Below are 13401 nucleotides of genomic sequence, written 5' to 3'. Positions count from 1 at the left end.
CGTCTTTCTCTCTCATCCATCACTCACCCTCTCATCTATTCCTCATCAAGTACTGCCTCCCATAAACAAGGCTGTTGGCCACCAGGCAGGATATCTGAGAAGACGGATACCTTTCCAACATGCTCCCTGCATCATCTCCCAGCAAAGCCGATGCTGCAAGGACACCCGCACAACCTGAAGCCGTCGTGATGCTGGGAAGCACCAGCGGGACGGGGGTCAAACAAGGGTACGGCCTCATCATCGCAGACGATGTCCCTGCCACTGTGTCGGAGCACCATTGTGTGCGGTGATTGGCAGCTGGGTTGATCTCCTCAGGCGGGTCAGCATTGGGACCACAGAGCTATTCACTTGAGAGTCCATCAATCACAATTTAGCTTAATTAACCAGCAGGAATGACACGCCAAGGGCCCACCGTCTGAATGGATGGATGGATGAATGGATACAAGGAAATATGATACAATACAGCACAAGATAATTTAATACTGTAAGCCCAAAGGAAAAGTCAGTCTGCAAGGCCAGCGGAGAAAAGAATACAAAGCAGGTGATGCCAGCCAAACACAGAGACACAGCATGCCACGACTACAGGACCGTTTGCAGTTAAATGTTTTAGATCTTAGACTTTATTTTATCTCTTGATGATATTATCTGAGCTTTTAACCAAGTTTGTCCTGGTGGCCTTGGGGTGTAAGTTGCTGAGCATGTAGTAATGACGTCGGGACCTTCGTCATCCCTCCTGTCTGAGCTCATCACAGTTAAAAAATACTGCTGGACAATACAGTTTTTAAAACTCAATCTTCACATGGACAGGATGTCCTTTAGATAGCAAATCAGATGCAATGCCACGACTGCTAAGGGAAACAATCCAGCTGAAGAGCAGCTATATGAACCTTGTGTCCTCCATGTGCACATGTCAACCACAATGACAATCTGATAAACTCTATTCAAGAAGTGCAACACAATCCAAACTACTTCTAAAAACATAGTGTCTAATATTCCAAACTTTAAGAATCCAAGGCTGTTCCCTACCACATAAAAGGTTCCCTCTCAAGCACACACACACACACACACACATTTAAGATTGCTTAATAAAAGCCACTACCAGGCTCGTCTCATCACATTGATAGCGATGTCCAGAAACCTGGCCCACTCTCTCATTAGTGTCTGCTATCCAGCACGGCTACAATGAGCATTAGTTCCTTTCTCAATCACTGTGATGGACCGTGTAGACATTCTGCAGCCAGTGTGGGCTCGCACTAACTGAGCACGGCTCCCATCCAGCAGGAGGAAGATGGGAAACATTGCTCTGTGGCTGTCAGTAGATGGCTCTACTACAGTATCTGTCTCAACGTCGGCACATTCAGCTGTCTGTTAATCTGTCATCCGGCCATCCCTTCCTGTCACACGCCTGTGTCCATCTTACTGCCTTCTGAGTCCACATTTCATCCGTCATCGTGTTGCTTCCCCTGCACTATACTTCACCTGCAGCAGCACATCAGTCCACTTACAATCTCAAATGGAGCTTTTATTATTTCCATGTGTGCGACCGCTGTGCAGCCTTTTACAGGTGACAATATCTGCAGCAATTTGCTGCCCGTCCCAATTTAACCGTCCAATTTCTTTTTCTCTCTTTTACTTTCATGCAACTTCGATTGCATCCTTTAAAAAAGGCCATACCCCACTACATATACATTTAAAAGACATACTGCAGTGCTTTGGAGTTACAGACAAATGTATTGACAGCATCAAAGACGACAGGGTTTGTATTTTCTTAGCATGTTATGTCAAGTGCAACGTGGTCGAAGGTTTAAATAGTTGGGAGAATGAAAGACTTTAACAGATTGTATGAAATATGAAATATTCATGCAAGACCTTGGTGTTACACCACTTCACATGAGATACCTGCAGAATATTTAATACTCTGAAATAGTTAAGTTGCACCCAGAAATAGGTTTCACCAAATGATGCAGAATGTCATACTGTGACGTAGCACGGAAGAAAAGATAGTAACGATTCAAAACATGATCGTAAAGGAGGACCCAAAGCTGCTTTTACCTAAGGATGACTACATTTCAACAGCTCAACAAATGAGAACATTGTATCAGGAAGTTAAAGCAGGTGAATGGTCATTTCAATGTGTACACACATTCTAGTGAATCTAACACATCTGATAACCCCTCCACATGACCACCTCTTACACAACATCAACTTTCAAAATGATTTCTACTGAAAGAAAACACTGCTCAGAAATAAGGGTGGTCTGTACTGCCAACCATGTCATTTTGTTTATGAATATATGATGTCATTTATAATTCACATATGATTTATGTCAGCCCACTGTGAGACTAACCCCAAGCCTTCATTCAGTGTAGTTATTAATACAGTCTAAGTGGGTCACCAGCTCAAGTTGGAGTGGTTCTGAAGCTCTCCTGCCATCTCTCTGATCCCCCTGTTCTTCGTTTAATCAAGCCTGCCGCTGCCAAAAACCCACAAGTCAGCCCCAGACTAACAGTGCTGCGTCCCATCAGAGGATGGAGGTGCAGCCTGCGAGGCGTCTTACTATCTGTCTGAACACGCCGTGCATACGCTACGAATAGAGAGTGAGCAACAGGAGAGGGAGACCACGCGACCCCTTCCCTCCATCCATCCGTCGGTCAGTGAGCCCACTGATTCTGTTGTTACCCTGGCATCCTGGCTCTGCCTATTAGCCTGCTAGTTAGACTGGCGGGACACACATACGCAGGAGCCAAAGGGGTCTCCTGCTTGGCCGGCACCAAACTGGTGTAAAACAGTAGACAAGCCCACAGGAGCACACAGCAACATGCAGCAGCTGCCTCCTCCAATCACGTCAATCTGCTCTAATATGATTCCATCTCGACAGGATTCAATTACATTTTATTAATTTTGGCACAGTGCAACTCCATAGAGTTTGATTCAATCTCTGGCAATGCAATTGAACTAGATGCAATCAGATTCACTTGAATTGAATGAATTTTTAAATATAATCTCTTCCTCCCTCTGTATAAATCCTCTCACTGCTCGCTCTATCCTTCTCAGTCTTCCCTTTCAGGGGTTCAGAATATAGAATATACCAAGCGAAGCCCAAGTCCTTGTGGGAGAGGACCCCGACTGCTCAGTGCATCTTCACATTCTGGGCTTCTGGTTGGGAGAGACTCCCCAGAGGGAGAACATGAGTCCGTGATAATAATGTGTCATTTCAGTGAAAATAGATCGAGGTTGGCAAACGGCCTCATTGAGCATGCTGCCGTTTATTCTCTATACATCGCACACAACTGAAGGCTTTTCTTGGAAGTTTAATGTGTAAGATGTTAAAATATTAACATACGTAGCATTAAAATTCATCTTCAAATCAGTATGAATACATGTGCAGCACAGTTCTAATCCCTGATACTAATCCTGCTAACTGGGCTGCGAGCTGATGAATGTACAGGTTGTGCACACGGCCTTACAAGCTACCCTTGAGCAAGGCAGTTCATTTCTTTCAAGGTACATTTTCTTTATGCTAAAATGGGTCACCAAATATACTCTGGCAGGCGTTAATATACCTTTCCAAGTAAAGTCTACGTGTGGGGAACACTGTTCAGTCTTTGAGTTTGTAAATAGACTGGAACATATGCAGGTAGGAGTTAGAAGCATCTAAAAATGACTGCTCATTTCCTTCTCGGCGAGCCGACAACAAACCCGCCGCACAGCTGCTTGCCGCCGCTTTCCTCCTGTGTCCAGGTGTTGAGAATATAACGCTCTCCTCCTGTCTCATATGCGGTGTACAAATTCAATGCTGAGGCCTGAACTCAAAAGGTTGGAGCGCTAAAGGGCACACATGAGAAATCAAAATCTTGCAGGCAAATAAATAGCATATCCATAACACTGAGATTGCCCTTTGTACAATTCAGAGGCCTGCTGACTCTAGTCGTTCCTTAAATTGATTTCTCATACGCGGCTGCCTCGAGGGGACGATTCCATTTTCATATACACCGACTCCCTATATGTAAGCTCTCCATCCTAGTCTATTAATCAAATAATGCAATCAATTCCACCTTGCAGGACCAAGACACAGGCCATTTGGTTTGTGAACAGATTTGCATGTCTTTAATAGGAGTGTGTGAGTGCTGTTGCGTGGTGTTAAGGATCGTGTGCCTGGTAGTGGATACAGTAAGTCACAAACAGAAGATGACGGACGAGTGCTGTGAATTTCCCCCCAAAACATCTGCACTTCCCTTATACATATTCAGCCTGTGATTCCAGAGTACAGTGTGCACGTGTGGCTAAGTGTGTGTGTGTGTGTGTGTGTGTGGATTTATGCTCGCTCATGTGAGCGTGTACATAAACCACAACTACATGATGTAAGCAAACCTCAAACGCATGCTTAAGCCCAGGCTCAGGGTGCAATGAGAGACACTTAAGCACAAGGGCATAAATCTTTTAAACCCTGAGCCACTGACATTCCCCCCCCCCCCCCCCCCCCACCCACCCAAGAGATACAGCGGAATATCTTAATTACGCCACTTAACATCACATCGGTGAGTCCCGGGTGAGCCCAAGCAAGCATATAATTCATTGTACTAAGCATCAGTAAAAGCCAAATACATAAACCTTCAAGGATGCATACTCAATGCAGGGTAGACGGTGAGCAGGGACTTCAAAAGCAAATGTTTTCCCTCAGGAGCCAGGGGGGGGGGGGGGGGGGAGTTAATGTGGCAGAAGCCAGGGCACCTCGCTCACTCCCGTCACAAACTCAAGCTCTCGTCATGACTTGGTGAGAGCCAGTAAAAACCTCTGTCTGCTGCTTCTACTCTTTCCCTGATGTGTCTGTTCCGAGGCCCTTAATCTCAGAACCAGCCTCGTTATTCACATTACAGCAAGTCCTCTGCATTGTCTCACAGGTCCATTTATGTGGACTTTGCTATCATGAAAAGCATGATACGAATGTAAATTGCTTGGTAGTGTGATGTAATACTGTTGCAATAAAGGGAAAGTAACAAAGCAACCATTATTCCAGTTAGGGTTTACGAACAGTGGAGTCTCTTAGAGGGGTTTCATGTACATTCATACATTCAAACACAAGACACTGATGCTCTGAATGTAGCATCGTCCTCAATCCTCCTCTCCATCATAACAGCAGACTCTAGCAGTCTTATTGATCCAAATGGTGCAAAACAATAAACCGCAGTCCTTTTAAAATGTTAAGGATAATCGAACCGTGCCTCTGTGACTTAAGGTATCTCACTCCTTAGGCTTAAAATATTTATATTGATGGTCTGCTGCTGCTTTCATGCCACAAAAACAAACACATTAAACCGTGTGGACCCAGGAATCTGTCAGTGTGGCTACTGGTTTAGTTTGAATCATAATGCAACTTTCCTCAGTGCAAACTATAGTGTCAGAGGGATGTGCTATTAACATTTACAATCATTTTAACAGCTCCTCAAACTGGGTTATTTGTAGCATAATAAAGTATCATAAAATATATCTATGATTCTCCACTTCATCCTCCTCAGAGACCCCCTGAAGCCCCACTGTGACACCATGAAGGACCTCAGCAGAGCAGCAGAACGAGATGCACCATACTTTAATGACCAGTGGCTTATGGCTTCACTCTTGGCACCACTTTGCAGCGCTCTACCCCCACCTGCCGTTGTGCGCCAGGAACCCAGTGTGGCCACACTGCGAACGAGTTCCCATCCAAAAAACTCCCTCTTTCTTTGTTTTCACTCTTGAGACCTTTTGTTTTCTTTAAACAAGGGGGAAACAATGTCGCCAGTGGGATGAGATAACCCGTTTTATACTCGCTGCTAATTAACTTGTTGCGACGGAAACCGTAAAATGCATGCACGTCGGTACTTTTCTGGAAGAGATGAAATAATCCCATGCTTCAAGCGAATCCTTTTCGCTTCAAGATTACTGGTTAATACGAACCTACAGGAGTTGGGTATTTTTTTCGCAGTGCACGCGAGGCTCAGTCCGCGGTGTCACGGTGACGCGCCTCACCGACAAGGACACAGTTAGGAAACATGCACACACACCACAAAAAAGCCAAGGGCGACTTTATAAACGCTTTCAATCAGTGTCTTTTTTGCAGCACTCCCTCATGTGACATCTTAATTTCCCTGCGCACGTGCAACCAAGACACTCGGGCGCGCGCACAGAGACAATCATCGCCCCTCCAGATCAGTTGCGCCACGCACATTGAAACCCAATTAACTCCGTTATCACGAATGCAAGCTCATATTTCCAAACTTTCCGAGGCATTTCAGACTGTGTGTCCGCATCATGAGCACCGGTATTGTCATGCACAGCCTGCGCACGAGATGCAGACAGCTGAGGAAGATGTTTCACCTACAGTGTTATCACACAGCAAGACAGAGTGGGCTTGAGAGTGAGGAAGCAAGAAAGGCGGTGGTCCAAACAAAAAAGGATCCACAACATGGAATTGAGATTGTCCATGTAAGGCGACAGTTTGTGTTAGGATTAAAGCAGCTATTTTGCAAATAAGAGGCATACACCAAAACAACACAGCGCCCTAAAGACTCCAAAAGATTAAAAACAACGAGGGTACATCATGTCTAAACAGTTTCTGTCCGGGGAGGACAGAGTGTATATCTCAACTGCTCACCCACCCTAAAAAGGGACCCCATCATAATCCCCCTTTTCAGTAAGAAAGCATTCTGGCCCCTGCAAGACGTGCTTCAACTACAAAATAACGTCCAGTTAAACAATCCACCCCTCTCTCTCGCTCCCTCTCTTACTCCATCTCTCTCTCTCCCTGTGCTCTCTGTGCCTGCTGCAGATCACGATGGCAAATCCACTCAACTTGTCCACAAAGTCACCAAGCTCGAGGGTTTCACACAGTCACGCACGCGTCCCTACCTTGACTGCCGCAGACGAGCACCCCGAGGAGATGGACGAGTTTGAGCATCATTTTCGGGCAGGTTTGGGGCTGCCTGACGCTGCTTTAAGCTGCTGTAAAAAAACGGCAAGGGCGACCAACACGCTCAGCTCCGTTCATCCGCCGTCTTGGGCTCCGCTGGCGACTGATCTGCCTCTGCTCCTTCCTTCCCTTCCTTCCTATGCGCGCGCTCCCGCTCGCCGCTCGTTCACCGCGCTTGCTCTGCGCTGAGGACCCTTCCAGCATCACTTTTTCCTCTTCCAGCCTCAGTGCTGAAGAATGCAAATCAAAGACAAATGTTTGTGTTGGATTATTTTAAAACATGTCGTAAAGTTGGAAGGGGGGAGATCTTAATAAGGGAAATAAAATATCGAAATGGAGCTGCCTATGAGCAGGGGTGCAGCTAGGGATTCTGGCGACCATCTATACTGTTTGTAGGTCCCTTCCAGCTGTGGGCCCCTGGAATCCACCACCTGTAGTCCCTTTGCAGGGATTCCCACAGCTTAAGGCAAACACTTTTAAAGATTGTTATTTTAATGCAGATTTAAATTGAAGACTTGTTTTATTTTATACAAACAATGTATGCAATCCAGACGCTAATATGAAAGCCTGATGAATACCCCTTCTCTACAAGAGGACGTGCTGGTTTGTGAGGTATGATCATTAGCAACGTCCCTGACATGTCTCTACGAGGCTACCTGTGTAGCTCTCTCCCCCTGGCATTTTGTTTACTATTGCACGTCATTATGTTCAATGAAAACGTATTAAAGAGGGAGGATAACGCCTTGAGAGATTACAAGTGTGCTCATGGTGAGTAAGCATCCGGCGCAACGTCAGCATCCGAATGTTTCCAACATGTCGGAGTTCAAATTCTGGGCTTTAATCCCAGCATCTGCATTCAGACAGTTAATGTGATGCGCAATAGCTGGATTGCTTGTAATCAAGCTCATGTTGTACGATCAAAGTTTGAAATTGTGACCTTTAATTACAGCAGCCATTAATATAATGTTCTTATCTGAAGACAGTGAATAAGAGCAACATCCCTCTAAGTGTTCTCAGAATGTAAGCATATGTGTCACAGTTGTCATTTTTTAATTAAACATAACCTTCAGAATTATTGTCCCCAAAGGCCAGGACACAGTGCGGCAATGTGTCGTCAAAGTTATGTTAAATCTGCCAAATTCCATAAACAGGCTCATATTTTCTCACTGGAAACTTTGATAATCCCACTGTGTGTTACCTGCCCAGCCCCAAACAGAAGGTAGACAAAGCTTGTTGGTTAATCTCTAACGATTCGAGGAGAGTTTAGCAGCTAAAGAGCATCATATTTCCCTCAGGAGGTGGTGGAGACCAAAACAAAGCTTTAACGAGAGTAGACGTGTTTTCATCAGGAGGACACAACTGCAGATGAACGCTGATGTTGTTCGGTGTCTGCTACATGTGTAAACTCTTCAAGCGAGTTCCCCATACAAACTTTATCAGGTGATTAAAGAGCACCATCATTACATCAGTGTTAGCTGCAGGAAAAATAAAGGAAAAGAAGAAGGCTGCATCACCTACCAGAAATATCATCTTGCTGTGTTGTTGGCTGCGTGAGGAAACTGTTCAAGCGTCCTCTTCCTTCCTGTGTTTTATTTGGTGTCGACCAATGAGTTTATAGTAAGCAATCAAAAGGAGGTGTACTGATAGCGGTTCTGCATCGTGCTGCTCTGCCTCTCAGTGTGTGTGTGCATATTGTACGATAGTATTATAATATATTGTTTTGTTTAGGGGTGACCCCGAATAGACTGTTCCATGATTAGGATAAGGAGCACGTTTCGACTGCCAATCTCACAGTGGTGTTGTTGCAATGGTGGAAAAGTGTGGTCATGAAACAGAATCATTCCATTGGGGCAATATGGGAGTGCTGAACGTCTGATTTGACATAGAAATGACGTAGTTTCACCCAATAAATCATGTTAAATTAAACTATTTTGGGAACAAATATCAGCCTATTAATAATACTGTCAATTTTCTTTCAATCAATGTCCTTAGTGCGCGTCAATAAAGTTTCATTATTGACTATCGCGACCATCTCTGACTAAATAACAACAACATATGTTAGTTTCAAAATAAAAGGGGGGGAGTGATTAGGGTCTTTAGAGCGCCATGCTCAGTTTCAGTACTACGGACAGCGCCGCACCTACACACACACACACACACACACACACACACACACACACACACACAGTTGTTTTTGCTATTTTTCAAGGATCATTGAGCAAAATAACAAACAAGAAAACATGATTCTATGAAAGGCAAGACTCGACTTAATGCACTTTAAATAAGGTTTGACTTGAGAGTTATTTACTTAGAACTCTATCTTGACTGTCACTTTGTTTCAGAATCACAGCCTCATCTATACTGGTGCACGCCTCTGGCACTGCGACTAACCCTCCTGACTTTAGCTGTGACTGTGTCAAGTAGCTATTAGGCCTCCGGCACTTGATCTCCTGCATCTTCATCCAGAGGCCTTCTCCTGATGAAGACCCGAGGAGATAATACAACACTTGAAGTGAAGGTAATGGTCGACAATGTAGACTATCCAGTGCATTTCTTAAAGTGCAGTCCTACATCATCTTACAATATGATTATAAGTCTATAACACATTACAACTTGTTGAGACAATAGTGAATGCAAAGGAAATAATATGTGTTTGGATCCATCTCATAGAATTCATCAACACAACATAATAGGAATCATTTCACCAGTCTTAACATAAAGCACATTTGGATTTGTGAAGGCAGTGATTAGCAGCTCACACGCGGTCAAAATAAAAGATCTCAGCCTGGCAAGCAACTCTGTTGGGAACAAACTGATCCACATAGTCAAAGAGATGAATCTGGATATTGAAATCTATTAGTGCTCAGTTGGGAGTATTATGTTGTGTTATGTGTGCTATTGGGAGTGGATTCATTCAGTTGGTGGAGATGGGAAAACCCGACTCAAACGCCTCTTTTTGAGCCAGAGAAACACATATAATGCCTCCAAGTTTAGTCAAAATCACTCATTGATATCTCAGGTAACATCATGTTTGATTGCTGAATGGATTTCAATCCGCTGGGCTCTCTCTGGGTTTCATTACAGGACAACAACAACAACAACTTATTTCTTGACCCATATTACTGTGCTCCTAACAGACACATGTCAATAGGGCTCCATGGCTGCAATTCCCAGCAGCTATCTGACAGACTGATGCAATGAAGGTAACGGTGGAAGATAAGGAAAAGTCACAACCTGCCTAACAGCCATCCAGCGGTGAGTTGTTGGCTCTAAGGATTTCGTTTCGGTGCAATTTGTGTCAAACTGTCTAAGTGGAAACTGGGAAGGTGTGAAAAAGGAGAACAATAACTTCTCAGTGAGATGTGGATGGAAAGGACTTTTTGTATTTTCCTCTTGTAATATTCTACCCAACAACAAATCTCTTAGTGTTGCTATTAGTAACAATTAATTGTCCCTTTTGAATTCAGAGTGATACAGCGCAGCTACATTAGGAGCCATTTAATATTATCTCCTCCCTTGCTGAAAAGTGTGATCGTTATAAAAAAGGAAAAGAAACGCAGAGTTTCCTTTTTCAGAACAAGAACAAGTGTGAATTCCACATCCTGACATGATGGCTCCCCCTTGGCTTGAGGGCAAATGTATGGTTTAATCGTTTTCACAGCATGGTTCCTTGAGTCATCAAATAGCAAAGTTCAAGATCCTTTCTGCCCGGTGATGTTAAAAGTCTAACTGCCGTTTAACAGGAGGTGAAGGTGCGTAACCTTGTTATGCAGAGTAATCCAACCCCTGTGTGAAATACTCCCGACATCAGCTTTTATAAAACCAGATTTTCCAAAGAGAAAGAAAACGTCTGGTTGCAGCGAGAAGGTCCTGAAGGCATGTGGGGCTTGGTCTGTCGTGCATCTTTTAATTGGGTTAATGCACATTTCCTTTGGGTGCTTTTCCCTTTTCAAATCAAATTTATTTGTATAGCCCAATATCACAAATTATACATTTGTCTCAGTGTTCTTTACAGACTGTACAGGATATGACACCCTCTGTCCTTAGACCCTCTGTCCTTAGACCCTCTGTCCTCAGACCCTCTGTCCTTAGACCCTCTGTCCTCAGACCCTCTGTCTATAGACCCTCTGTCCTTAGACCCTCGCATCGCACAAGGAAAAACTTCCTAAAAGAAACCCCATAATTAAAGGGGGAAACATGGAAGAAACCTCAGGGAGAGCAACTGAGGAGGGATCCCTCTCCCAGGACGGACAGACGTGCAATAGATGTCGTGTGTACAGGATAAACAACATCGTACAAATACAACATTTGACAGAAATGATGTTGTGTTGAAAAAGAGAAAGTTTGGATGAATCCAGGAAAATGTCAAAAAGGCTTCCCGGTGTCCAGCAGGACCAGGGCAGCAGGCGCAGACACGATTCATGATCCTGACGTAAACTTTATCAGTGGCAACCTGCCACATGAGACACAGAAACTCTGGGGATGATGAGTTAGTAACATACATTTACATAAATGCATACAGATAGAGAGGGAGGGGAGGAGAGAGGGAGAGAGGGAGAGAAGGAGAGCAGGGAGGTGTCCCCCGGCAGTCTAAGCCTATAGCAGCATAACTAGGGGCTGATCCAAGGCAAGCCTGAGCCAGCCCTAACTATAAGCTTTATCAAAAAGGAAAGTCTTTAGCCTACTCTTAAACTGTGGAGAGTGTGTCTGCCTCCCTGAACACAAACTGGAAGCTGGTTCCACTGGAGAGGAGCTTGATAGCTGAAGGCTCTGGCTCCCATTGTGACTCTTAGAGACTCTAGGAACCACAAGTAACCCTGCAGTCTGGGAGCGTAATGCTCTAGTTGGTTTATAAGGTACTATGAGATCTTTAAGATATGCTGGAGCCTGACCATTAATTGATTTGTAAGTCAGGAGAAGGATTTTGAATTATATTCTGTATTTTACATTTTCAGTCCAAATGTACAATAATCTAAATTAGAATTTGATTATAAAATAGCTGCGATGGGACTTGTACAAGCACCACATGTGGCAGCATTCATGACATCATCGTGAGGATCAAATGACAAAGTGTAACAGGGCAGAGCGCCTCGTCACACTATCAGCAACACAATATAATTTGCATCATAACATTGCATTAAAAAGGATAATTTTCCACTTGCATTCAATGAGTAATAGCATAATAACTGTTGTCAGGGTTTGTCCAGCTGTATTTAAAAGACACAGTCCTTGTCCCTGGCGTGGACCCGCCACTCCACTGTTGCAGCAGTGTTGCATAATGCAGCTTCCTTTGTGCTGGGAAAAAGTGTTTTGCACCAAGTGGAAGAACTTGTGGCTGTAAGGTCAGACTGTCGGCGATCGCTCCGTCATCGGCCGCTGTCACCCGAGCGAGCCTGTTGCCCGAGCAACCGAGTTAAATGGCTGTGTTAAACGGCTGTATCGAAGAGTGGGCCACATCGTTCGTTGTTCAGGTCTTTGCAAAAGCTTAAAACAAGTCAACGTGTCATCCTCCCGAGGAGCGATGAAGACGTAGTTCAAGTTTAATCGAAGACGCAGCGGCTGTGCAGCACTTACATTTCAAAGCCGTTGAGTTTGACCTGTGATTATATCGCCTACATCTGAGCGTGATCTCATTGCGTGGGGGACAAATAGCTTTCACCACATTAGCTCTGGAACAAATGTGCATTGCCCTGCGTACTCACAAACACTGTAGTAGCTCTATGTTTACCATGACCTCTGCAAACACAACAGACACCACAAATTATAAGTTAGAGTCCATTAGTGTCCATTAAATTATTACATCGTCATTCTGATGGGAGACAAGCTCTATAAAAAGTCATAACATGCTCTTCCTTCTGGTATTTGACCAGTAACATAGCAGAGGGACCACGCTTTGTTTCTGCCTTTCAAAATATATGAAGGTTCTTTTCATCTCCACAGATCTCCCAAAAGAAAAAGGCACATTTTGATATATTCCTCTTAGAGCGAGGAGTCAGCGGGGGTTAGCTGTACGTCAAAGCATCAGCTCAACAATATGTCACACTATGTATTATAGCGTTGCATCGGAGTACGCTTCACACTTCCATGAAACAAATAGAGTTATGCACATCATTGCCTAAAGTCTTTTCTTCTCTCAAGTGAAAAGAAAACTTTGTATATTCGGTGAAATTGAGGCGTGGAGGGGGGGGGGGAATAAAATAAAAAATGCTTGCCTCGGCAACTTCTCAAACACAAAAACACACTTTATATTCAAAACAAGAAAAAGGATCATTATGATTAATGTGGTGCATGAATGTTTTTAAGCAAATTGACAGAGAGCAGAGCGACTGGAACAATGTTGGTTCAGAAGAATACACAAGCTTAGAGTTGTTTGTGTTCAGTAAATGGTCCAAAGTGAGACTTCTGAGATGAATCTGAGATGGTCTTCCCCTTCAGAGCATGCTCAGACCGTCAAA

The 13401-nt window shown here is 44.1% G+C and overlaps 1 protein-coding gene across 7 annotated transcripts in view; it reads right to left on the bottom strand.

Annotated features, from left to right (window-relative positions):
• ncam2 (neural cell adhesion molecule 2) overlaps positions 1 to 7105 on the bottom strand; it is a 193825-nt gene extending 186720 nt beyond the window's left edge. For all 7 annotated transcript variants that reach the window (XM_029447647.1, XM_029447664.1, XM_029447655.1 and 4 more), the window contains exon 1: positions 6886 to 7105. In XM_029447647.1, coding sequence (XP_029303507.1) covers positions 6886 to 6937 — 52 coding nt within the window. In that variant the 5' untranslated portion in view covers positions 6938 to 7105. The remainder of the gene's footprint in view (positions 1 to 6885) is intronic.
• Positions 7106 to 13401: the final 6296 nt, after the last annotated feature.

This window comes from Cottoperca gobio, chromosome 2 (genome assembly GCF_900634415.1).
Source record: "Cottoperca gobio chromosome 2, fCotGob3.1, whole genome shotgun sequence".
NCBI lineage: Eukaryota > Metazoa > Chordata > Actinopteri > Perciformes > Bovichtidae > Cottoperca > Cottoperca gobio.
This window is presented reverse-complemented; position numbering and strand designations above follow the sequence as displayed.